Source organism: Ornithodoros turicata, chromosome 1, assembly GCF_037126465.1.
Source record: "Ornithodoros turicata isolate Travis chromosome 1, ASM3712646v1, whole genome shotgun sequence".
Lineage (NCBI taxonomy): Eukaryota > Metazoa > Arthropoda > Arachnida > Ixodida > Argasidae > Ornithodoros > Ornithodoros turicata.
This window is the reverse complement of record NC_088201.1, coordinates 79,633,878-79,660,509: the sequence shown is the minus strand read 5'-3', so window position 1 is coordinate 79,660,509 and position 26,632 is coordinate 79,633,878. Positions and strand designations below refer to the sequence as shown.

The window sequence follows — 26,632 nt, the reverse complement described above, 5'->3', positions numbered from 1 at the left end:
TCACCTAGTAAACACCCCCGCCGCTATGCTTTAGTAGGTACCCTTGTCTCACAGTTGCACAGACACATGATCTGAAACTATATGTGATGCCGACTGCATGTGATGCCGAGGGTATTCGAGCGCGCACGCCGAGCTGCATACGGGAGAAGGGGAGGAGTCACGTTGAATACCCTGCCATGAGCTCTTCTGCGGCTTCACGGTTCCCGTGGCGAGGAGGAGGAGGAGTGTCGTTGGGAGGAACCCGAGAGGTCTGCCTGCCTGATTAGGCGGCATGTTTCTTGGGAAGGGAAAGGTGGTGGAGAGGAGGAGAGGAAAGGGTGAAGTGGAAGACCGAGCGGAATCCGCTCGGGGGGAGGACTCCATGGGCCGACTTCAGGGGAACTGTGCCGGCATACGCCTATTACACATCTGAGGGAAACCCAGGAAAAACCCTAGACGGCACAGCCGGCCCGCGGATTCGAACCGCGGACCTCCCAGTCTCCAAGCGCACGCGTTACCGCTGCGCCACCGGAGCTGGTCGTTCCCGTGGCGCGACCTATCGTCCAAGTTTTTATCGTCCAAGTTTTTGGCGGAGAGCATAGGAATTTTCGAGGGGTGAGCCCAATAAGCTCCGGGCAGAGGCACGGTGGCGCCACGATCGCCACTCCCCTAGTGGGAAGTTCAACAGAATTTGCGGGGCATGAGAAGCTGAAAATGAATGACGAACGTGGACCACTGGTGATATACACCGGCTTCCAGCCCCTGAGTGCGCTGGAAAACTTCTTTAGGTAGTCAAATTTGCAAAAAGGAAGGCTTCTATATGAGTCTGAGCACGTTCATGGCGTATATGAGTCGTTAGACGACAGCGGCAGCGATATACACGGCGAGTGCATCACTCAAACTGATATCAACAAGTCCAGTAAGCTGGTGATTTTGAGGGTAAGTCTTATACCTAAGAGATAGGTGAGCTACCTTGCGTATGACTCAAAATATCGTTTTTGTCATTCGAAAGCTTAACAAGGAGAGGTACATCACGGAGGAGCGGTGCGACTGCAAAGGAGGTGTGGCTGGGCGATGCAAGCATGCTGCTGCCGTGGCATTGCATGTGCATTGCGATGAAGGCGCATCAAAAGCCAGCCAGCCACAAGCATGGGGTGTTCCAAGTAGAAAAAAAAGTATACCCGAAGTTCTTTTATGGCTCCGACGGAATCCTGGCAAGTGAGGCTCTGCAGCCATCCAGTCGTCTTGTGTGACATTCTGTTTTTCTCGCAACAGGTGTACAAGCGAATGCAGAGTCAAGAGACATGTCTTATGTTTTGAAATTTTTCCCTGGCATTAATTGCCCACTGGTTGACATGCTAGTTGCTGAAAACAGTGAGACTAGTGATGTGGCTACAGGTGACCCTACAGGTGGTACACAATTGACAAATGTGTTTCAGTGGGACGAGAAGCGGCGTAGCTTTCCCAGTTTTTCTGTTTGTCATGCCGGTGAAACCTTGCTTTTCAAAGAACAAAAGTTCATTTCAGAGCTTACTGACAAGAAGTTGAAATTTTATGAGGATAACATCCTTGTGTCACGTGGGGGAAGAGAGACACTTGCGGCTGACACATTTCGTCATTTCGTGACAGGACTCTGTGGAGCAAGGAAAGACGAGGAAGGATAACAGCGACAAAGGTAACAATATGATCTGTCTCGCGGCATGCTTCCAGATTCTGATTCAGCAGTTGAGAGTTTGTAACTTAACCATTTTACTTTTAGGTGATTACATCCACCACCACAGCTTTGACACCATAGCATTTGTTGCTTTTATGCCACAAAACTGCAGTAATAATCCTTATAATTTGTCTCAATATGTGATCTACAAGCTCAGTGCACTTACAGGCTCATCGTGTAATTCACTGGACAGGAGAGTATCAAAAGTTGGCAAGTATGATGGCAAATGAGCACCCCTTCTTTTCAAAAGCAACAGAGTATGGGATAGTCACGGAACCAGAGGCATGACAACATTACGAAGGGCAGTATCAGGTGTCAGGTGCCAATATGGACTTGTAGTACATCCCGAAGAGCACTGGCTTGCATGCTCTCCGGATGGTATTTTTAGGTAAGTAATTCCGACTAACATCGATCGTGCATCGATCCGCTAGCTCATGGCCATTAACACATTTGAGTTTCGTTTCACATTATTCTTTTCATCATCATATGTCCTCTTCCATGCATCCATTTCTTTCCGTCATCAATGAATTTATAGGAAGACTGAGGCTGATATGATGCGGACTATTGTGTGCTTTGTTACTATCGCTAACAGGGCAGACGGTTGTGTGGTGACATGTTTTCCGATGTAGGGGCCATGATGAGCGAACCGTCCTGCTAGAAATAAAGTGCCCCTACAGCCGTAGGAACAAGGTAATAACGGAGAAGCCGCTTCTATGCTTCGTCAGTGAATGCAATGATGCCAGTACCCTCCGGGAGGAGAGCAGTGCATATTACACTCAGGTAAAATTCCATGCATGTGCTTGGGTTGCTTGAGTGTATTTATTCTTCAAATGATCAAGTCAGGTTAGTAGTTAAACGGAATGACAGCTTTCTGTCAGAGGTTATTCCTGCACTAAGGAGCTTTTACTTTAATCATTTTCTTGCTGCACTCTCAGAGTAAGTATAGAGACCAACAACTGTATTTATAAGCCATAGAGCATTTTATTATCTACTACATTAACATTAGTTGTAAGCACAAACCGTATGTTATAATATGACTGTGTGTGCAGCAGTATTGTGTATTGAAGTGCAATAAAGATAAAGTGCAATAAAGATATTCATTTTGGGATGAGGACACAAATATCTGAGATACAATGCCGATAGCCTTGAACGCTAAGCTATGGTGTTCTTTGCACTGCGCAGCCATACTGCCACTACACATGGACTTGTACACAACATTATGCATCACTCTCAATTAGGCAGGATTTCAAGATGTGGAAAACGAAGGCCCGCTTTCACTGACACTGGTTAGCATTGAACCAAGGTCAAAGGTCCCTAAAACTTGATAACACTCAATTTTTTTTTTACCAACGTTAGTGATGTGATGAATTTTCAGCAACAATAAGGGTTGTTGATGTCGGTTCCAATGTTAATCTGGGTTGCTGAAACCGGGCCATAGCAGGCCAAATTAATCACAGTTTGAGTTAACAAGAATGTACTGCATGTTGAACTCTGTTTTTTAGAGGGGCACTAAAATGCAAAAACAACTTGCTCTCAAATGAAAGTCTATGTTTCAATGTATAATTCAAGCAAAATTAGTTGACACAATGCTTCCAGTTAGAAGAAAAACGCAATGCAAACTGAGCCGTCTTTGGCGGCAACGAATGGGATCCCCAGGACGCAAAGATTGGTGGTATCCAATGAGACAGCAGGAGAAGCGCGCGTGTAGCATGTGCGCACTGCTGAATTTTTCAATACCGATTCACTGAACTGTAACCCACAACAGTTCTCGCGAATGTTCTACTGACAGCATTTAACTTGACGTTCTTGTTACGCCAGTCTGCTACGCAATGCGTACTATGTTTTTCACCGGGACTGCTCCATGGTGTGGCACGCGCAGTATGGACTAACAACACTGTTGCACGAGCTGAAATGACATTCACTTCTTAGAGCCTAAGCAAAAAAGTGTCCGGTATAATTTTGATTGTAGCTTCGTAACAGAATGAAAGTTCTGAATTATGATAAGTACAAAAGTAACTTAACGTGTAACGTAATTGAAGTGAACTTGGTTTTGCATTTTAGTGCCCCTTTAAGTTGCTTCCAATACAAAGTACATGTGGGACTGATGATATCGGCAAAAATTCAAGCTGTCACTTGGTTAGCAATGCCTTTTTTAAACAGTCCTGGCTTCAAGTTGATTAAAACACATAGAACATGCACAATCTTGTCCATGTATGGGGTCAACTCCTGCGGAATTCGGTGATTCAGAATGTCATAGACCTTTATCCGTTGTATGGCCCGTTCTACGTGTATGCGGACACTTGCAGTGTCATAGCAGGCATCTGATTCCGACTCCGAGAACTGATGGGAACTTGCAAACGGTGGCATTACTAAGGTTGCATTTCGGGTACCCACGCCTGTGCGAATTCTCGGGAATCCCTTATCAGCGAGTACCACATCTTGCGCTTCCAACTTGAGAAGAAGCTGAGATTCCACTGTCAACGTTGCATCTGACACTCTTCTGCCCATGCCTCTAGAAAGAAATGTGATAAGCCCACTAGGCGCAATTCCGATTAAGTACTTGAGGGTGTGGTGTCCTTTGTAGTGTGAAAAACACAAGTTTTGTTGTTCAACTGACGAAGGCCTCTCAATCTGCAGCTCTGTGCAGTCGATCATTACTCTGCACATAGGATACAGTTCACGGAAAGACCGTGGCATTGTTGCTTGCACGGCTTTACCGGCTCGGCCAGTACATCCAGTCTCTTGTCACACCACATATGTAGTTCAAAACTGACTTGAATATTCTGGACGCGGTTGTACGATCCACAGAAAATATTGTTGTTAAGAATGAGAAGGGCACTCCGTGCTTCATCTTGATTAAAAAAAGCAACAGCTTGTCCTTCACTGAAAGCTCATTTCGCTTCCTGCCTGTATCTGGAATGAGACCGTGGAGGAGCGCGAATACATCTAAAGGAACCGCAGCTAGTGACATGAACTTCTGCTCATTGCCGTCGACTGAGCTGAAGCCAAGAAAGCAGCACTCCTTGTAACTTGATCCGACACACACATCAATCAGAACTAGTGGTGTCACTGATGAGGGTCCTGGGTCACTCGTACCCTTTTCACAAGCTTGTGCAGGTGGCTGGCTGGTGACTCCTACCTGAGAAGACTCTGGAACCAACTTACTGCTGTTGACAACTCCAAAGATGCCTACAGAGCTAAGGACTGCATTTTCCCCTCCATCAGTGTCTAGATCCTGGATATATGATAGGAAGGTTGTGGGATCATACCTGGCCCATCATAGGTTATTATTATTATTATTTTGCTAATGATGTGACTAAAATCAGAAACAATGTTATGCTACGTGTTCCAAATCCCTTTGAGATAAACATCAGCTCAGTGCATCAGTCATCCTCTATTATCGAAGCGATCCATCCAGTGTTCACCACAAGTATTTTAAGAAAACAGTATTGCACACTCGTTTCTGGAGTACCTCATCAGGAAGCAAATCGGGTGATGAGATGTTTACTCGTGCTCCTGCAGCATCTTGGGTGGCCGCCTTCGTCGCGCACCTTTTGTGTCTGCCAACGTACATGTGTTGATCATAGGCTACGGTGCGAATGAATGCCTTGGACACTCACCTGAGGTACCGTGCCTCGTCATTTACCGGGGCCCGCCTCTTATACACTTCGTCAGATATGTTCGGGTTGTAGCTCGGGTGTCCCTCCTAGTTGCTTTTTCAATTGTTCACGAAATGTCGACAGCATATTCTGGAACAGGGTGTCCAACCGAAACGGTTTTCGTTCCGGTTACATCATAAACGATCCGGTTCTGCTCCGGAGCAAAAAAATAACGGTTCATACCGGTTTTTAACCGGTTCCGCTTCTGCTGGGAATATTTATCCCCACAAAAAAAATCAATGTTACAAAATGTAAACCCGTTTATTCCGCATACATGGTATTTAATATTAATAGACAGCTGTGAAATTGGTAGCTCCTGATCCCTGTAGGTTACTGTCTGTTCAAATAGGCTTTCTCCTTTCTTGAAGCACATGCTACAAACGGACTTGTTTGTCGTGATGTCATACGTACAGTACTTTCTTGCTGGGTTGGAGCGATCGCGTCCCATCCGTATGTCTGTTGCTACTGTCTAGCCAGCAAGCACCACAGCACGAGTACGACGCAAATCGAGGAACACCTTCACTCACAAACGGGCTCGACGGCTCCGTTTTATTTTCTTCGTGTCCTGTCCACAAAAGAGTTGCCACTTCGCACGGGCTTGCCCTCGCGTATACGTAAATATATAGCTGCTCTCAAACAAGGGACGCGTTGCGCGACATTACCGATAAAGATGGCTACGTGGCTACGAGGGGATGTGGCTACGCATATGCACGTACAGGTCGGCGACTGGGAGGGGTGATGTCTTTCTTTTTTTACCTTTTCATCTTTTCAGTTTTCTTTCTCCTTTCATTCATTTCATTTCCTTTGTGGGAGTAGCAGAATTCGTCAGTGATGAATTCAATATCTTCCGTTTTTTTTTTTCTATAATCAAACTCAAACTCAAACTCAACCGATAAAGATGCCGTTATGCAGCCGCCTTGGGTCGCTGTTTAGTTGAGGAGAGTTTGCGGGGATCAAATTAGAACGCACAGTACGGCACATTGCTAGAGAGTCACATGTACCTCTAAGTCTGTGTGCGTGCGCGAACGATAAACCATTACAAAGGGAGCCTAAGGGTCATAGTATACCGACATACATTCCACCGTAACCGTAACCCTCGTATGGTACCCATGACATGACTTCAGAGCACACGACGTCTGTTTCATTCGCCTATCCGTAGTCCAAACCGGCGAAGTTTTTGTTTTTTTGGACCGAAAACCGTTAAATATATTTTTCGGTTTCCCTCCTGAGCGAAAAAAAAACGTATACGGTTTCGATTCCGTTCCGGTTCGCACCAAAATAGCGTTTTTTTTCCGGTTTTCGGTTCGCTCCGACACCCTGTTCTGGAATGCTTTGTCGGCTCCCAGCTGCCGCCATCATCGTTGGTAAAACAAATAATTATCGACGAATCAGAATGGGCCGCTAGCAGCCAACCGCAGAACCTATTTTGACGCCGAACAAGCTGGATCCACATGTTCTGACGGTCCTGTTCATACGGCTTCGATGGGAATGAATACAAAATTATCTCAGGATCGTTTCTGTATGCCTTGCTGCAATTTACAACGCAGCAAATGTTCTTACATTTCGGCATTGTCGCGAAGGGCCCAGAGACACAACGTCGAAGCGTATACCCCGTCGCACTGTGGCCCCGCAAGATCTGAAGGCGGGGCCTCCACTGCGGGGCGCCACTAGTACGGAGGGAATTACATCCGCACGGAGCTTATAATGGTATCGCATTAAAACAAGCGAGGTGGTATGTACCAGACTTCCTGCCGGGGCTCCCTTAAAACACACATCGGAGAAACTGGCCGTAAGTATCATCATGGATGGACGAACACAAAACAGCCATAGACCGGCCTGCACGGATCAGTTGGTATAGTGTGTCCGCCTTATGATGCCAAGGTTGCGGGTTCGATCCCTGTCGAGGACGCCAGTAACTTGGTCGCAGGGTACAAGTTGCTTAGACACGCTTTCTGTGAGGGACCGTTAAATAATGTGCGCTGAGATTTATGCGCACATTAAAGAACCGTAGGATGGACAAAATCAATCCACAGACTGGCCACTGTGGCGTCGTTCGTGATCACACCCAGGCAGCACCCCAATATGGGTCCCAGGCTGGACAAATATAGGCTGTCTCGGACTTCCAATGTTGGCCCAATTTTACAATTGTAACCCTGCCTAAGTAAGGCCTAACATTGGCAGCCGATATTCAGCTCCAGCATTGCCAATGTACACCCCATATTACTCAGGCAGCAGCTCAATATCGACCTCACATCGGCCCCATATTGGGTAAATTCGAAGTCAATATAGGCCCAAGCAAGGCACTTCTCGCGACACGGTTGTCTCGAATCTCCTGTCCGCAGTTCCACAGCCCATGCTGCCTTCGTCGCGCAGGAAACTGTTGTGCCACTATTGTATTTTAAAGTGAACCATATCCCAGGCAGCACACCAATATTGGCCCAATGTGGGCTGCCAGGTTCTCCAATATCGGCCTAATATGGGCTGCCAATATTGGTCCCACATGAAAAGTGTCACCAGGCTCCCCATTGGACCAATCCGGGCTGCCTACATTGGCAATCCCATTTTGCAGGAATTGTGCCAATTCTTCCGTGATGATGCCGATGATGAATTTGTGTAATAATAATGAATTATCCGGTATAATATCCACTACTAAAAGTGATATTACTTCATTGGCTCTTCTTGTTGTGCTGATCTAACTGATCACGGTTGCGTCGCTTTAAAAAAAAACATTACATCGCCCTAAAAACAGGAGCAATGCCCGTCTTGCTCAAGGATCCAGGTAGTCCCAGATTTTAGGAAGAAACCCTCCCGGAAACAGCACCGCAAGCGATTGTGCCCCGATGACCGTTTGATAGGCCCCGTGTTCAAATGCACGACCCATCTGGAGACGGACCGCGTTATCAAGGGGCTCCTCTCCAGATGAGGGACCGGCTCTCATTTGCCTCTTTCCACCGCTTACGCGGATTTAAAGTGAGACAAGAGTCCTACCCATCCCTCATAAGCCTTCATTGGGATCTTACTACCATCATGACCTAAAAACTTACAACCCGCTCCTAAAGTACGAGGGGTGTTGAAGTCAAACCAGGACTTTCTGTCTCCCAATTGTACAAATGGCTCGCGCTACTTCTTTTTCATCATTTTCACACGCGACAGGCCTCCGCGTTCGCCACGTGGTGGTCCAAAGTTTGTGCAAAACAGAAGACACGTGCTTGGCAAGATGGCCGACAACGAGGTGAGCGCGCACATCGAACAGCGAATTGTCATGCAGTTTCTCGAGAATGAAGGCGTAAAGTCATCTGAAATTCACAGAATACTTCTGGCTCAGTATGACCTCGATACACTTAGCCGTAGCAAAGCGTTTGAGTGGTGCAAAAGATTCCGAGACGGCCGTACATCAGTGCAAGACGATCCTGGTCCAGAGCCCAGTGTCAGAGTTCCTGAGGACATCCAACTGATGGAGCGCCTGATCCTCAAGGACCGACGGATAACATGTCTCGAACTGGCCCGAAAGACGGACCTTTCTGTGGGAACGTTGAGCACTATCATTCATGAACACCTCCAGTTTCGGAAAGTTAGTGCCCGTTGGGTCCCGAGGCAGATCTCCGTGCTTGACCGGCAGAGAAGACTGGAAATCTCCCAAGAGCTAAGGCACCGTATCGACACTGAAGGACAGCCGTTCTTTGATCGGATCATCACGTGCGATGAAACGTGGGTGCACCATTTTACTCCTGCGCATCAAAACAGTGGAGGCATCCGGGCTCGCCAGCTCCCAAGAAGTTCCGAAGCACCCCGTCTGCGGGTAAGGTCATGGCCACGGTTTTCTGGGACAAGGCTGGCGTTGTTCATGTTGATTTTCTGCCCAGTGGTACCACCATCAATAGTGCATATTACTGCCAGGTTCTCAGGGACGTGCATAAGGCGCTGAAGCAAAAGCGGCCGGGTCTCATCACCAAAGGAGTCCTCCTCCTACATGACAATGCACGCCCCCATACCGCGCATCTCACGACACGCACCTTACAGGAACTTGGCTGGGAGTTGCTGCCACATCCCCCTTACAGTCCAGACCTTGCCCCCAGCAATTTCCATCTCTTCGGGCCACTAAAGGCGTTCCTTGGGGCCGCCACTTCAGCTGCGACGACGAGGTCAAGAATGCGGTCCGATCATGGCTGGTACGTGTCGGTAAGGATTTCTACGCTGCTGGCATCCAAGCCCTCGTGAAACGCTGGGACAAGTGCATTAGTGCAGCTGGAGATTTCGTTGGAAAATAAATTTCTCGCCTGTAAGTTCATTTTATTTTTGCGAAAAATGAAAAGTCCCGGTTTGACTTGAACACCCCTCGTATAAAGGAGCGAAACACTGTCGTGACGGTGTCGGTGAGGGATATACGCCTCAGCAACTCGCACTGCATCTACAGTAGCTTCAAGGCACCTAGCGTTACAGTACGGATATCCCTTTGTATCAGACATTGAGTTTTTACTTCACATACAGCTTCCATTGTCATTAGAGACTAACTACCGAAATTTTCGCTCGAAGGAAACGACCGATCCGAGTGTCGCGCATGCGCATTAAGAGTGGTATGACACACGATTTCAGTGAAACGACCACACGCTCTGAGTCGTTTCGTTTTATTCCGCAACTACAACTGATTGGCATTGTGAAGTAAGTTGACGGCTGTTTGCATCAGCAGTACTAGCTGTATCAGCTGAGTTACAGTGCATGTTTAGTTGGATTTCCAGCGTTCACTGTTTCGAGCAATGTGTATCGTCTGCGGGAAGTAGTTCGATGTAACGATGTATTGAGTAGGGCATTTCAAACGCTTCAACGTCCTATCTTGCCATGCTGCTTACAAGAACCGAACACGGGATCGTGCCATTTTCCTAAATTTCAGCCAGTATGGGGCCCATAATGCAAAGTTTGAGCCAATATGCGGAAAGTCGTGGCAAAACTGGTCCCATATTGGACCCGTATCGCCAATATTCAGCCAATATGGGCCCAATATGTAGACCATATTGCCCAGTTGCATCCAATATTACGCCATGTTTGCACATGCATTACAGGCATGTGTCGGTAATATTCCCAACATTCGTCCGATGTTGTTTGGTCGACGGCTATATGTACAGTATACTGGCTAGTTGCATCCAATATTTTTTGGGGGGTTGACGGCTATATGTAGATCATGTTGCCCACATTCATTCAATATTTGTTCTACAGCTATATGTGCATCGCATATTCACATTGCCCAGTTTCATCCAATATTATTTCGTCGACAGATATATGTAAACAATACTAGCAGCTTTCAGCCAATATTCATTGGTCGATGGTGTATATAGACCATGTTGCATCAATATTGTTTGGTCGACGGATATATGGAAACAATATAGCGGTTTTCAGCCAATATTCGTTGGTCGACGGTATGCATAGACCACGTTGAACAGTTGCATCCAATATTATTTGGTTGACGGTTATATGTAAAAATATTAGCAGTTTTGAGCCAAAATTCTTTGGTCGGCGGTATATGTAGACCCTGTTGCCCAGTTGCATCCAATATTGTTTGGTCTACGGATATATGGAAACAATATAGCAGTCTTCAGCCAATATTCGTTGATCGACGGTATACGTAGACCATGTTGAATAGTTGCATGCAATATTATTTGGTTGACGGTTATATGCAAAAATATTAGCAGCTTCCAGCCAATATTCGTTGGTCGGTGGCTATATGTGGACAATATTGCCCATTTTCATCCATGTTGTTCGGAAGCCGGCAATATGTAGACCTTATTTCCAACTTTAATGGAATATTGTTGGGCCGACTACTATATGTGCACCATATTGCCCATTTTCATCCAATAGTGTTCAGTCGTCGGCAATACGTTGACCATATTTTAAACTTTCATGGAATATTGTTTAGCCGACCGCTAGATGTAAATAATATTGTCATCTTTTCGGTCAACATTATTTGGCCGACGGCTATATGTAGATCACATTGCCCACATTGAACCAATGTCGTTTGGTCACCGGCTATACTCGGACCGCATTGCCCGCTCCCATCCCATATGATTCGCTCCTCGGCTATACGTACACCATATTCAGCCAATATCGCCTGCTTCATGGCCATATCGCGACCATATTTCTAGTGACCAGCGAATATTGAACGGTTGACGGCAACCTTCGACCAACATTCTCATGCAGCAACGACTATTGGAAGAATAATGGTAAACGTGTCCTGTATAGGACCGGCAGTTCCAATGTCCCGACAATAACGGATCTGGATAGTGTGCTGCCTGGGCAGTTGTCTGACGACGTAAGGCCACGAATTATCAACAAAAGGAACATAGATAACTGTATTGGTAAGCAGGCAGAGCTTTGTGAAGACGTAAAAGCACACACACGCAGTAATGTGCAAATATTATAGTGCGTGAAGGTCGCTAGGGCGTAAGAGAAGCATAGGAAATCCTGCCATACCAAAAGAAACAATGGATTCATGCGCAAACACTGGCACGTTTCTGAGCTGCTACGCCCCCCCACCCCTTCCCCTCCCCCTTCAACAAATACCCGACTGGTGAGTGTCAAGACCGTCATTCTGATGATGAGACCCACATGGACTTCGAAACATTAATGATAGTACTTTTTGTGGCGTTGTTATGTCGTGTAGCCGTTACAGGTTTTTACCATTTCGAATAAAGATGTCCACTCCCGGCTCTTAACGCACTATCTTCAGAGGCCAACATCCTGCTTCACAATAGGGATAAGCTGCACCCTCGAACGGGGTATTAATTTCTTATATCAGTAGCATGGCCTATACTCGCCTTGCTCAAAGAAATAATAAAGTGTGTCAGAGAAAAATGATAGCAAAGTCTGTGTTGCAGTTTTCAGTGAGGTTACAATGTTTATGATGATCTACTTATATTGTGTGCGACAGGTAGTCAATTCAACGCTGAAGGAAAATTACACAACTGGTGGACCAATGAAACGAGAAGGGCATATACGAACCTCACAGGGTGCTTCATAAACCAATACGGAAGTATCAATGACAGTGAAACATCTCTCCTGGTAAGTGTACTTCCTCACTAGAGCAGCAGATGTAATTTAGTAACGTGTCAGCATTTAGTAATCATCATACTCATCTCATCCTCTACCTGACTGGAACAGAAGAAAAGAAAGCTCTACTTCCACACCATATGCGTATCTATGGGCGTGCGTCATGGACTTTTCTTAATAATAAATTGCGCTTCAAATATTATATTCCAGTTAGTTCCATCGATGTGCTTTCTGCCGGTACTTTGACTTCTGCAAATCTCATAGGATTTCATAAAGATACATACAATGCAATGCAAAAGTTGCAAATACAAAAAGAATTGCATGACTTCCTTGAGTGGTGCTGGTCTCGCGAACTGTTGTGCATTTAACAAACATTCTTAAAACAGAACTTCACCACAGAGCACGGTGAAGGCCAACCATTACACAAAACGATGCCTTTGTCACTCCTGATTTGTGGAAAGCGCGGGCGTACGCCTTTTTGTGACAATTAACATAACTACATGAGCATCACAAAAGGGCGTACGCCTCCCGTTTTCAGCCAGTCAGGGGGAACAACGATGTCATTCGGGATGATGGTTGCGTGCTATGCGGTGAAGTTGTGTTGTGAAGAGTGTGCAGTGTATTAATATGCGTGGGCTGTGTCATTGTAAAAAATTGTTAACTGCCGACAGCTTATTGCTTATACCCTTCCCAAGGAAGAGAAACGAAACACGTCATGTTTCCAACACTTTCCAACATCTTTCCAACACTGCATGAATACAGACACCTTTCGGGTGTAAACGGGTGTCCCATACAGCACACGGCTTTGTGATGTAAGTTTCACACAATATAGAAGGGTGTTAAATTAAACGTTAAATTAAATTACGTAAATTACTTTTACAGATGGTGTATTTCAAAGAAAGCACCATTTCAGGGGGCATATTCTGCAGAAAACCAACTGGGGTGGGGGGAGTGTTTCTGTTAAAAGGCTATTTGAGATGGGTGTTTTCGAAACACTGTTTTCAACACTGTTAGTACACCTATCAGCGGAGCCTGCGGAATAAAAAAGAAATCGTGTCTGTCGACAAAATACCCTTCTTGCTACTAAATGCTACTCGCATTTCCCTGATAACCTCTAATAAAGAAAAAAAGAAAAACGTTGAAAAGCACAAACGTGCAAAAATATCTACTCGCGGAATGAAAGCTGGTATTAGAGCACTGCACCGGCCGACTTTTCCGGGCCCGACCCGGCCCGGGCGCATCGAAAAATGGCCCGGCCCGGCCCGACCCGGGCCCGGACCTTCATATTTTTATGTGGCCCGGCCCGGCCCGGTGACCCAGTGACTAGAGCCCGGCCCGGCCCGGCGTCTAAGCAAGTAGAGCCCGGCCCGGCCCGGCCCGGTGGCCCGGCGAGTAGATCCCGGCCTAGTATTTCCAGCCGCGACGTACGCGTTTCTGGCGATTATCAAACAAATTTATAAGTAAATTTATAAGGAGAGAAGACAAACATACAAGTGATGGCGGTTTAACACCGTAGCCGCACGAGACCAAATTAAATCCAGAACGCACGGGGCGTTATCGTTACACTGTCAAGATTTTGCGGAGATAGAGCATGCTGTCGACAAACTGCTTCTCCCAGTCCCTATCCCTCTCACCAAGCTTTGCCAAAGTGATTGTGAAATATGTGAGGAGTGAGGAGCAATGTAAAGTGGCTTGGAGAATGTTCTAGAGGGTCGAATCATATGCATAATGCAGTACCCTTTGCTTGTCTTTGCAAAATATGCACAGGAATGACGCAAGCGCATGATGATATGAACTAATGCATCTCCAATGTGTGGAATCAGCTGCGTGGCCCGGCCGGGCCTGACTCTCGGGAACATATTTGTCGGCCCGGGCCCGGCCCGCGGTGGTGGCGTATTTTAACGGCCCGGGCCCGGCCCGGCCCGCGGTGCTGGCGTATTTTGTCGGCCCGGGCTCGGCCCGGCCCGGAGCACAGAGCCAATAACAAGCCCAGCCCGGCCCGCGGGCCGGGCTGGGCTCTAGCTGGCATGGCCAGTGCTCTAGCTGGCATTACCTTGACACTAACATAAAGGGAACGGGATTCGTTCGTTGCGTCGTTAGTGATTTATGATCGATAGAAGAAGAAAAAAAAAACGCGATGGACGCGTTTCCTCTCCTTCTCAAGAAGCGCGACAGTGCGGAGAGGCTTCGGATTTGTCTCCTCAAACGATCTCCAGCGATGATTGCACAAATCGTTTGAAGAGACCAATGATGGCCCGCCGCGGATTGTCGCGCTCCTTCAGAAGGAGAGGGAGAAGGAAAGCGTAAAGTACGTTTCTTTCAGAAAAAAAAAAGGTGTGAAAAGGTAGTAAATTCTATAGTTACCACCCAAGCAAACATAGCGTCTAATAAAGGGTGTAAAAGGGTGGTAAAATCAATCATCATATATCCGAAGTGCTACAAAAGGCGTGTAAGGCGACATAGAACGTCGCTGTCATATTACTCACAGCTCATTCCTCACAGCGCTCACAAGTCATTGCGCAGCACTCATTGCTCACAGCATGCGGTTAACCAGCTATAATAGAAAGGAGTTTAATCATTGTGGGTGTGTCATTCAATATTTGGAAGCAGGGCTTGGTGGTATCTTGAGTGTTTACTTTGTTCTTCTTCATTTTAGCTTAACGGCGTTAACACACAAGGCGAAAACGTTGCAGATAACGGAGGACTAATTGGAGCATACCTCGTAAGAGCTCTTTCGTTAGAAACGCTTAGTTCTTGTAATAATTGCGCTTTTAATCTTGTTTGTTTTATTTTTATTTTTTCAGACGTACAAAGCTCTCGCCAAAAATGACACAGAACATCCAGATTTAGCTCTTCCTGGTCTCGAGCATATCAGTAGTGACCAAATGCTTTTCATCTCAAACGCCGTAGTAAGTATGCTGATAGAAGGTAACGTGTAGTAGGTTAGCGTAAACATGTGTGTGTTGAGTGTTGGAAAGACTCAGAGGCAGAAATGCTTTGCTGCGATTGAAGTTCACGTGTCTCTACTTAAAAAGCTGGCACACCCGTTGGCCTGGTTGAAGTTTGGCTTTTCGTGCTGTGGTACACATGTCCCTCAGGCTCTACAGAATTGCGAAAATACGACGTGTTACCTACGGCTTAGCCGCTACTGTGCTATTGAAGGCAGCTGAATATTTGAGTGAACAAGAGCGTTAATTAGCTTAACAATTCCCTTCGTGTGTGCCCCACAGTGATAATCTCTAGCTGTGTTTTTGATGCCCCACGCCTGCGAAACTGTCATCCAGCATTCCTTTAGATACATAAACATAAGCCTATGGTTCTACGGCTGCAAAGATATAAGGAACATTGCAATACATAGCTACCGATGACTGAGGGAAGAGACACGCTTCAGGTGGGGTGAGGCTTGTGGGAAGGGTTAGGTCTGAGCTGGCGGCTTGGTGCAATAAGACGATGGTAAAGTCGGCAGTGGAAGACAGAAAGGAAACGACAATGGTACCCTGAGAGAGGGGGGGAGCAATCCCCCGTGCTCTGGGGGTTTGGGCAGCCCAGGAAGTGTGCGAGCTTCCCTCAGTAGCCTTCTTTAGCGGATATCCCTGTACCACGGTAGAACTAAATAATGGTAGTTGAAGAAAAAGCACCAGCGTCGTGGCCTTTAGTTGCCAGCCTTTAATTGCCTCACCTACTACTATACGTTACCACGGTAGAAGCCGGAATAATGGTCGAAGTCACTCCATCACACGCTGTTGGGCCGGTGCCTCGGCGAGACATCAGTCTTCCATTGTGTCAGCAACATATCTGGAAGCCGCAGTGCAGGTCGCGGAAGTACTGTAGGAGACACGGCTGTCTAAAATCGGCACTCCATGGTTTATTTCATCTCAAATCTCCAGGTGTTACAAGATTATTTCTTTGGAGTAATAAACACGTGCAGCACATGGTCCACCTTCAAATACAATATTGGCACAACACCTTCAAGCGCAATCAAGGTAACATGGGATGGCGACGTACTGACAGGCGGTTTTAGATAACTGTGTCCCCAACAGTACGTATACAGATAGAGTAAATAGATTGTTGCACGTGAAGCTTTTTCTTTTTTTTTATCATGCGTGTCACTCTCCCAGTTGCGGAAGGCCATCTCGCCCAGATTGTGGCTCATCGCCACATCGCAAGGAAGTGACACGCATTTGTGATAGTGACAACAGTAGAAGTGACAGCCTTTGATTGTCCGTTCAAAGTGTGAAATACATGTGTAGTACTAAAACTCAAGTATTTTGATTCAGGTGTGGTGCACCAACATGCGTCAGCCAGCACTGCGACGTCTGATAGAGTACGACCCACACGCCCCCCCGAAATACAGGTGAATTTCAGGAGCAACAAATGTCTTTTATGACTGTTACAAGTCGTCACATTCATCGGCATAATATATGCCTGATTGTCGAGTTCGCGTAACTGTAGAATGCGTGCCTTCTTTTATAGGATTATCGTACCTATGAGCAACCTGCCCGAATTTGCAGAAGCATTCGCATGCCAAGAAGGCAAGCAAATGAATCCACAAAAGAAATGTAGAGTGTGGTGAAATAAACGTTGTTGCTCCGTGCAATACCCTGGTAATGCTGTTACAACTTGTGTATATTAGTCGAAACATGAAGCAAGGAGGAAGACCAGGTGTGGAATACGAATGGCTAATAGTCAAACGGAGGGGAAGCAGCCTCGTAATTATCGACTCTCTGACAGCCGGCATGTGGCGGCAATTTGGTGGTTAATACACTATAAGCGCCAAGAAAAAAAAGTTAATTTAATTAATAAATTTGATATAATAATGATATCAAATACGTCTTAATTTGATTTCGTAATATGCACATGTGAAATTAAGATCACGGAATTTGCGGCCTGTACCGGTTTATCCTGTTGCACCCTGAGAGGTCGCGCTTGACAAAATCGCATCGAAAACGGCACTCTCCAAGGCAAAGTGACGAGTTAGAACAAATTTGGGGCCTACTATCATCTGATTTAAGAATGATGTCAAAGCTATCCTAAGCTGATTTTGTAAACTGTATATGTGAAATTGAGACCACGGAGTCTCAGCTTCGTACCTATTTCCCCTGTTACACCTCAGCGGTCGCGTTTGACAAAATCGTTTCCAGAACTGCACTTGTCACGGCAAAATGTCGAATTCGTCATATTCGGTACTCCATATCATGAGAAATAATACTAAAATCAGAAATGTCGTAAGCGGCCGGCACGACTTGTATCATGGTGCCAACGAGATATCATCAACGGTTTATGCCATGCCATTCTACTGCGGTTTTAACAGTGGCAACCACAAAGTTCGGAGAGGCAGCCGTAGAGCCCTTTGAAACGTGCGAAACCCCCTTATTAATCTTGATGTCAAGGCATACCTGTTTCTCCTGTTGCGCCCTATGAGGTCGCGTTTGACAAAATCGTCTCAAAAGAGTCTGAAAAAACAATGTGGCGAATAAAAAAATCTTTAGGTTCAACATATTACGGCTTGCTCCTGCGTTGCTCTGTTACATGAGCTGCCTGGGAACGGGGTCACTTCCTCTTTCCACGTTCTCTTTCACGTTGTGCAACCAGGTCACGTGGACTGGCTGTTAAACATTGCGTGCATGAATACCGATTCCTCTCACATATTAATCCACACAAAGGAGGAAGGAAAAATAAGGAGTGATATTGACGTCATTCTACGAGATTCCAGAAGTTGGGGTGAGGGGAAACAACTGTGTCAAACAATTCTCCTCTCCCAGCTCGCGGAGGAACTTAATCGTTTAGCGTAATCGTAGCTTAATTAAAGAGTAATTGTTGCTTCTAAAAGCGTGCAGCGACTCTGCTACAAAATTTATCACGTCACTTGTCCGCCGCTAGTATATCGTATCTATGCCGGTCTACGCCACCTACACTGGCAGCTGAATTGTTTGTCCCTGTTGTGACGATGTCTCGAGGCAGATTGGTCGGCGCCAGTCACCTGATCTATATTGTCACGAAGCGAACTGGGCCGGCGAGTCGTCGAATAAACAGCAAACGGTTTATTAAACTACTTGGTAGCAAAAGCACAAGAGTGATAGCTCTCTGAACACAACTGAGTCCAAAGAATGAATGAATGCTCGAGCCTGGAGCGCACAAGCATTTAAGCGTCGCGCCGAAAGGTCCAGAAACAGCACGTGCGTTTCCCAGAGAGCAGGCGATCTGTCTGGAAACGTCTTGCTTCTTCTTTAGCACGCGCCGGGATGAGATGTACCGTTTTGTGCCTGCCCTCGAAGTTCCTCGAAGATGATTCGTGGCATTGCCCCCTCCGTAGACGTGGCATCGTCTCGATGCCGTTTCTTCTTCTTCCCTTTCTTTCTTTTTTTTTTTTTTTGTCAAGCTTTCTCCTTCCAGCCAGTCTTCAGCGCTACCTGCTGTAGTACGGCTTGAGTCGAACGACGTGAACTATTTCAGTCCTCGGGAGTCGTCGAGAGGGAGCTTTGCCCTCGCGTACCACTTCGTAATCCAGGTCTCCAATGCGTCGAAGTACTTTGTAGGGACCGAAGTACCGCTTGAGTAGCTTCTCGCTCAGGCCTCGTTGTCGAATCGGCGTCCAAACCCATACCAAGTTGCCTGGACTGAAGCGTACGTCTCGTCGGCGCAAATTGTATCTTCTTTCATCGTCGCGTTGCTGTTGACCAATGCGTAGTCTGGCCAGCTGGCGGGCTTCTTCTGCTCGCTGTGTGAAGTCCAGAGCGTCGTTTTCCCCATCACTGGGTTCGTGGGGCAGCATCGCATCCAGCATAGTCGATGCGTCATGGCCGTGTGCAAGGCGGAACGGTGTGAATCCCGTTGTTTCCTGGACAGCCGTGTTATAGGCGAAGGTGACGTAAGGCAGTATTTCGTCCCATGTCTTGTGCTCGACATCAACGTACATCGAAATCATGTCGGCAAGGGTTTTGTTTAGGCGTTCGGTGAGCCCGTTCGTCTGCGGATGGTACGCCGTTGTCCTCCGGTGAGCGGTGTGGCTGAGTCGAAGGATTTCTTGTGTTAGCCTACTTGTAAATGCCGTTCCCCTATCGGTGATTAAGGCCGTCGGAGCTCCGTGCCGTAGTACGATGTTCTCGATGAAGAACTTTGCCACTTCTGTTGCTGTGCCCTGTGGAAGTGCCTTAGTCTCGGCATAGCGTGTCAGGTAGTCGGTGGCGGCGATTATCCAACGATTTCCGGAAGACGAACGTGGGAAGGGCCCGAGTAGATCCATCCCAATCTGCTCGAACGGCGCCGACAGCGGTGCGATTGGCTGAAGGTACCCAGAAGGTCGTACCGGCGGCGTTTTTCGTCGTTGGCATTCACGGCACGTCCTTACGTAGTGGTGTACGGTCTTGGCCAGTTTTTGACAGTAATACTTTTCCCTTATACGGGTCAGTGTCCGGCTGTATCCCAAATGAGTAGTAGAGTGACAAGGAGATTAGCTGCATCCCGCGAAATAGGTGGATAGATTCGACCATCGCTACCCTCCTCGTCTGATATCGGAGGATATTTGGAGCAGGGTACTTTGCGCCAAGGAGGAGCGCGCGCCAAGACCGCCCCGCGCGTTTCGCAGCCGCGCGCCGCGTAAAGAGGGCTTTCCTTCTCACATTCAAGCATGCATGGACATGCAAAGTACATAACCACCAACCAAAATGTTATTGCAGGCCCATCTTATTCCCTCTCCGGCCCAGTTCCACATATAATACATCCTGAGTGAGGAAGTCCACTCCATGGAAGAGTGTTTCATCTCCCATGCTTCCCCTTAACATAGCGTATTTTCTTTCTCGCGCCCAGACATGCAAGCAACAGACATACACATTTGTACAAGTGAAAATATTTTATTAATCTAAAGTACTAGCAATCAGCATAGAGAGGTGTAAAGTTGAAATGAATTTTCTGCGAAACGAAAATTTCTACCATAACAAGTCTGAGCTTCTTCTATGTGACCTCCATCTTCATGTTGTAAATCAACATAAAAAATCATACATGTAAATAATTAATTATTCCATGCTCAAATCATTTCAATGCTATTAAATACGAGTCTTTTCGATTGAAGAGCACAACAGGGGGGACACACCGCACCATCCAGGAAAGCACTAATTAAACAAACAATAGTTAACACTGTCAGAGGGACACCATTAGCACAACTTTTAATTAAAGAATCTTTAACTTCGAAGCTTGCTATCAATACGACCTGAGCTAGGACGAATGCCGAGGAACGCGAAATATATAGGGAGGACAATTTTCATTGATATGAAAGATGATACAGTCCTCACTTTCTTGTGCATTCAGAATCATTACATGTACACACATTAAATACAATTCCGACTCACATTTACGCATTTTGCCGAACATTTCCATGAGAAGAACACAGTGACACACACACACGCACACAAGCTCAGATAAACTTATTTCCTGACCCCAGTCCGCTAGAACCGGTTTCACCTCTCCTTTCACAGATCCCTCTTTCACTCTTTCCTCGAAACGCGCGGGAGATCTCCCTCAACCTCAATCGACGATTCCCTTCCAAAGTCAAAATACATATTGGGTGCCTTCATCATTAGAGTGAAGGATGATATCAAACCACAAGTAACACCATAAATGCAACGACTGATCTTGCTGTTATATGAAGGCGATATTTTTTTATTATCCTAATTGAACAATATACAATGATCACAAATATTCTATATGTAAGCATCTTCAGGGTGGCCAATTCGAATTGTTGTAACTCACACCCCCGTTTTGTTTGTTTGTTTGTTTGTTTGTTTGTTTGTTTATCAGATCACCATCACAAATAGGTGTAAGGAAATAATAATTAACTGCTTATATTAATCGAAAGCTACCAAATACGAATCTACCAAGTGAAGAGCAAAACGCAGGAACATGTGGATAGTTGGAGGAGTAGAATCAGACACACGATCACAGCAACAATTATCATTAGTCAACACTACAAATATTATGCTAAAAAGAGGAGCACAAGTTAAGAACATGTATATAGATGGAGAAAATATGTAGGAGTAAAATCAGACACACAGAATCGTAGCAACAATTAGCAATAGTCATTGCTTAAAGAATAAATAATAATTATCTACTTATATTAATCGAAGGCTACCAAATACGAATCTATCAAGTGAATAGAAAAAAAACAGGAACATATAGACAGATGGAGGATTTATATCAAAGACGCAGAATCATAGCAACCATTATCGTTTGTCATTGCTTGGAGGAATAATTATTCTCAACTTGTATTAAATCGAAAGCTACCAAATACGAATCTGTCAAGTGAAGTGCAAAACACAGGAACATGTAGATAGTCTGGAGGAGTAGAATCAAAGACACAGAATCGTAGCAACAATTAGCAATAGTCAATGTTAGAAATAACATGCTAACAGGGGAACATCGAATAATCATTAAAGGGATAGAATCACGGCGAATAGTCATAGAGGTAATTAAAACAATCAATAGTCAATGCTAAAAACTGTCAGAGGGATATTATTAACACAACTTTTAATTAAACAAGAGTTAACTTTTATGCATGCCGTCATTGCGACCTGACCTAGGGCAAACACCAAGCAACACGAATTTCTATGGCAGGACAGTGTTCATCAATCTGAAAGGAGGCTACAAAGCCTACATTCTTTTGCATTCGGGATCATTACATGTGCACAGATTAAACGCAATTTTGACTCACATTCTCGGATTTTGTTGAATATTTCCATGAGAAGGACAAAGTAGCATACACACAGAGACAAGTTCACTGTCCCCCAGTTACAATTAGGATAATAAAAAAATATCGCCTTCATATAACAGCAAGATCAGTCGTTGCAAGATCGTCGACTCAGCCTGCCGCGCCTCTTTTCCTTGATAGCGTCTCGCGGTCGGTGCAGGAGAGAAGCATAATAGGTCGCATTCACTGTAGTGTTCCTCTCTTTGAAGTCGATGAGGAGGATGCCGTGACAATCCCAAAATATTGTTGCCATGATCTTCTTTGTGGATTGTGTGACCTTGGCTTTTCTTGGGGGTGCTTCTCCTGGTTTGCGCCATTTCATCGACTCCTTTTTCGGAAGGGGATCATAGTACAGCACCACAGCCTCATCCCCTGTGACAATTGACTACAATATTTCTTCTTCGTTCTCTTGACAGAGCTCCAAAAACTCTTTGGCACAGACGACGGGCTGTTGCTTTTGAACTGACGAGAGAAGTCGTGGCACCCATCTCGCACTGACCTTTTTCATGTGAAGGCCCTCGCCGATGATGCGAAAAACGGTTGTTTTGGAAAGCCGGTTGTTTGGTTGTTTGGATGTGTACATGTAATGATTCTGAATGCACAAGAAAGTGAGGGCTGTATCATCTTTCATATCAATGAAAATTGTCCTCCCTATATATTTCGCGTTCCTCGGCATTCGTCCTAGCTCAGGTCGTATTGATAGCAAGCTTCGAAGTTAAAGATTCTTTAATTAAAAGTTGTGCTAATGGTGTCCCTCTGACAGTGTTAACTATTGTTTGTTTAATTAGTGCTTTCCTGGATGGTGCGGTGTGTCCCCCCTGTTGTGCTCTTCAATCGAAAAGACTCGTATTTAATAGCATTGAAATGATTTGAGCATGGAATAATTAATTATTTACATGTATGATTTTTTATGTTGATTTACAACATGAAGATGGAGGTCACATAGAAGAAGCTCAGACTTGTTATGGTAGAAATTTTCGTTTCGCAGAAAATTCATTTCAACTTTACACCTCTCTATGCTGATTGCTAGTACTTTAGATTAATAAAATATTTTCACTTGTACAAATGTGTATGTCTGTTGCTTGCATGTCTGGGCGCGAGAAGGAAAATACGCTATGTTAAGGGGAAGCATGGGGAGATGAAACACTCTTCCATGGAGTGGACTTCCTCACTCAGGATGTATTGTATGTGGAACTGGGCCGGAGAGGGAATAAGATGGACGGGCAATAACATTTTGGTTGGTGGTTATGTATTTTGCGTGTCCATGCATGCTCGAATGTGAGAAGGAAAGCCCTCTGTACGCGGCGCGCGGCTGCGAAACGCGCGGGGCAGTCTTGGCGCGCGCTCCTCCTTGGCGCAAAGTACCCTGCTCCAAATATCCTCCGATATCAGACGAGGAGGGTAGCGATGGTCGAATCTATCCACCTATTTCGCGGGATGCAGCTAATCTCCTTGTCACTCTACTACTCAAATGACCTGATGACGGTTCGTTGTGGCAGGATTCAAGAATCTCGATGCGAATGTCCCCAGGCACAACGAGAAGCCACGTAGCGCCTTGTTGTACGTGTTTTTTTTTTTGTAGAGGACACCATTATGTAGGGAAAAACTTGGGAGTGATCTTCTGAAGATGGGAGGACCATTGTCGGCGTGGCCCTGCAGATAGTCGACGAGTGTCTTCAATTCGGGGTCGTTGTACTGCTTGGTAGACATGGTAGTCGTGATCATTAGACCGAGGAAGGCGGCGTCGTCCTCGAGGCTGTTGTCCTGTCGCTGGAGTGGTGCTCGAGACAGGCAGTCGGCGTCGTTGTGTTTTCTTCTTGACTTGTAAGTGACGATTACGTCATACTCCTGTAATCGGACGCTCCATCTCGCTAGGCGTCCTGAGGGGTCCCTTAAACCAGCCAGCCAGCACAGAGAATGGTGGTCTGTTACCACCTTGAACGGCCGTCCGTACAGGTAGGGACGCAAATTTGTGATGGCCTATATGAATGCAATGCACACTTTTTCGGTCGTCGAATAGTTCTTCTCTGCCTTGGTTAGCGTTCTGCTTGCGTAAGCGATGACACGTTCGACGCCGTCGTGAAGTTGAACGAACACGGCTCCTCGACCATCGTTGCTTGCGTCGGTGTGTATTTCTCTTTCGGCGTTTGGATCGAAGTGGGCAAGCACGGGTGCGGTCTGTAGACGCGTCTTCAATTCATTAACGCCTGTTGCTGGGCTTCACTCCAGATAAACGTGGATCCGTCCTCCGTGAGGGCATTCAGGGGTGACGCAATTCTTGAAAAGTTCGAAATGAACCGTCGGTTGTAGGTGAAAAGGCCATGAAAGCTTCGAACGTCTTTCACGTTAGAAGGAACAGGGTAATTTGCGATGGCCTTGCCACTTCAACCTGGCGAGAACTGTATTCATAACTCGCTGGAACGTCGCTGGTGCTGTGCAAAGGCCGAAAGGCATAACCTTGAATTCGAAAAGTCCATCCGGAGTGACGAAGGCAGTCTTCTTACGGTCCCGTTCGTCGACTTCAATTTGCCAGTACCCTATCTTGAGATCCATGGAAGAGAAAAATTTTGCGTTTTGAAGGCGATCGAGCTAGTCGTCTGTGCTCGGTAACGGGTAGACGTCCTTCTTCGTTATCTCATTGAGCTTCCGGTAGTCGACGCAGAACCCTGAGTGTTCCGTTCTTCTTCTTCACTAGTACCACCGGCGATGCCCACGGACTGGTCGACGGCTGGATAATGTCATCTCTTAGCATCTCTTCTACTTGCGTTCGGATCGTTTCTCGCTCTTTGCGGGAGACCCGGTACGGCATGCGGTGAATTGGACGGGCCTTTTCGTCGACGATGATGCTGTGCTTCGCAATGGGCGTTTGTCTTCCTTTCGACGATGCAGTGAAGCAGTCACTGAAATCGTTGAGCATCTGGAGAAGGGTTTGCTTTTGAGTTGCATTGAGTTGAGGGTTTACGTCGAAATGTCCGGCCTCGTGTTCCGTGGTGACCGCGATGCGAGCAGTGTCCATCAGGCAAACATCCGTGGTGAAGTATTGGTCTACGATGACGGCTATCTTCGTGACGTTCGCGAGGTGTTGTGGCTGCGGGCGAAAATTTGTGACCAGGAGGTCGAATATTCCGTTTCTTACGGGCACAATTCCTCTTGCTATCCCAATTCCTCGTTCGAGGAGAAGTTGGGTGTTGCCTTCAGCCAACAAACAGCCAGTTGGTGCTCTGTCACACGTAGCGGTCACAAGGACTGACGACAAGGGAGGCAGGTTGACGTGCTGAGTCGTCACGGCGGTTACGTCCGTGTTTGCGCGCTTCTCCAGGGTTATTCGTGCCCACCACTTGTCGTCTGCTGTTTCCGGCGTTTTAAAAGAGATAACTCCATTTGTGAAGTCAATGACTGCTTCGTTTTCGACTAGAAAGTCCATTCCGAGAATTACATCCCGTGGGCAGTTCGGCAAGACGGCAAAGCTGACGACGTACTGGATGTCACGCACTTGTATGACTGCCGTGCATCGGCCAGTCGGTGTTACGACGTGTCCACTAGCAGTGCCGATGTCAGGCTCATCCCACTTCGTTTGCAACTTGCGAAGTTTCTTAGCCAACCTACCACTTATAACAGAGTCGTCGGCTCCGGTATCGATTAACGCAATCATCTCATATGCCGTCGATGAGTATTTTCAGGTTATTGGTAATTGTTTGAGCGTCGTGTTGGTGCTGCGTTGCTGTTCGTCGAGTTGGAGGAATTGTAACTTGTCGTCGGTTCGCAGCTTCACCTCCCGGAGCTGCAGTCTTCAGTTTTCCAGGTTAGGGCTGCGCCACACAGGTCGTCTTGCCGGTGACGGTCAACGTGCTCTTGACGTGATTGGCTTCGCCACAGTGGTAACAAAGGGGCCTCATGTCTGACATTCGCCATACGTCTGTCTTGCGAGTACCTTGTGTGCGTGGCGGGTAGCTGAGTGGTGCAGGTTGGGCGGGTCGCGTATGCGCCCAGCTGTTGCCGTACCGCGATGCCTGTGGTGGCTGTCGTAGCGCGGCGGCGTGGGTTGGCTTTGGTACCTCGGCGACGGGTGGCGGCGCTTGGAGTGCCTGCTGCGCCTCCTCCTTGATTATCCCCCGATGGAGGCGAAAGGAGCTCCTGTTTCTTCTGGGCGGAGGAGAGCTCGTACTTCTTCACGAACCACCTCTCGGATCAATTGCCTGAAGGAGTGTACGCCGAAGCCTGCAGGCGCGGCGAAGGCTTGGTAGTCCTGAGGTCGCTGTCCGACGGTGGACCGAGAGAGTAAACCCCTCTCAATCCTGACGGCTTCGGTCAGGAAAGCTTCTGTCTTCGTGGGTGGGTTACGTGATAGGGCGTGAAAAATCTCCTCTTTCGCACCTCTCATGAGCCGGTGAACTTTTCTTCTGAGGCTTTCGGATGAGCTCGTTTGAAAAGCCGCAGGACATCTTCAACGAAGCCGGCTGAACCCGACTCTGAAGTAGTTGTTCGGCGACTTCCGTTCGTTGC

General features: G+C 46.7%; 1 protein-coding gene and 1 pseudogene across 1 annotated transcript in view; one reads left to right on the top strand and one right to left on the bottom strand.

The window, feature by feature from the left end:
- The window catches only part of LOC135378428 (neprilysin-1-like), a 98,432-nt gene extending 81,442 nt beyond the window's left edge, over positions 1 to 16,990 (top strand). Inside the window, exons 15-19 of the mRNA XM_064611459.1 lie at positions 12,272 to 12,402; positions 15,047 to 15,112; positions 15,195 to 15,299; positions 16,668 to 16,744; positions 16,864 to 16,990. Coding sequence (XP_064467529.1) covers positions 12,272 to 12,402; positions 15,047 to 15,112; positions 15,195 to 15,299; positions 16,668 to 16,744; positions 16,864 to 16,963 — 479 coding nt within the window. The 3' untranslated portion in view covers positions 16,964 to 16,990. The remainder of the gene's footprint in view (positions 1 to 12,271; positions 12,403 to 15,046; positions 15,113 to 15,194; positions 15,300 to 16,667; positions 16,745 to 16,863) is intronic.
- Positions 3,815 to 5,267, bottom strand: LOC135378559 (uncharacterized; annotated as a pseudogene).
- Positions 16,991 to 26,632: the final 9,642 nt, after the last annotated feature.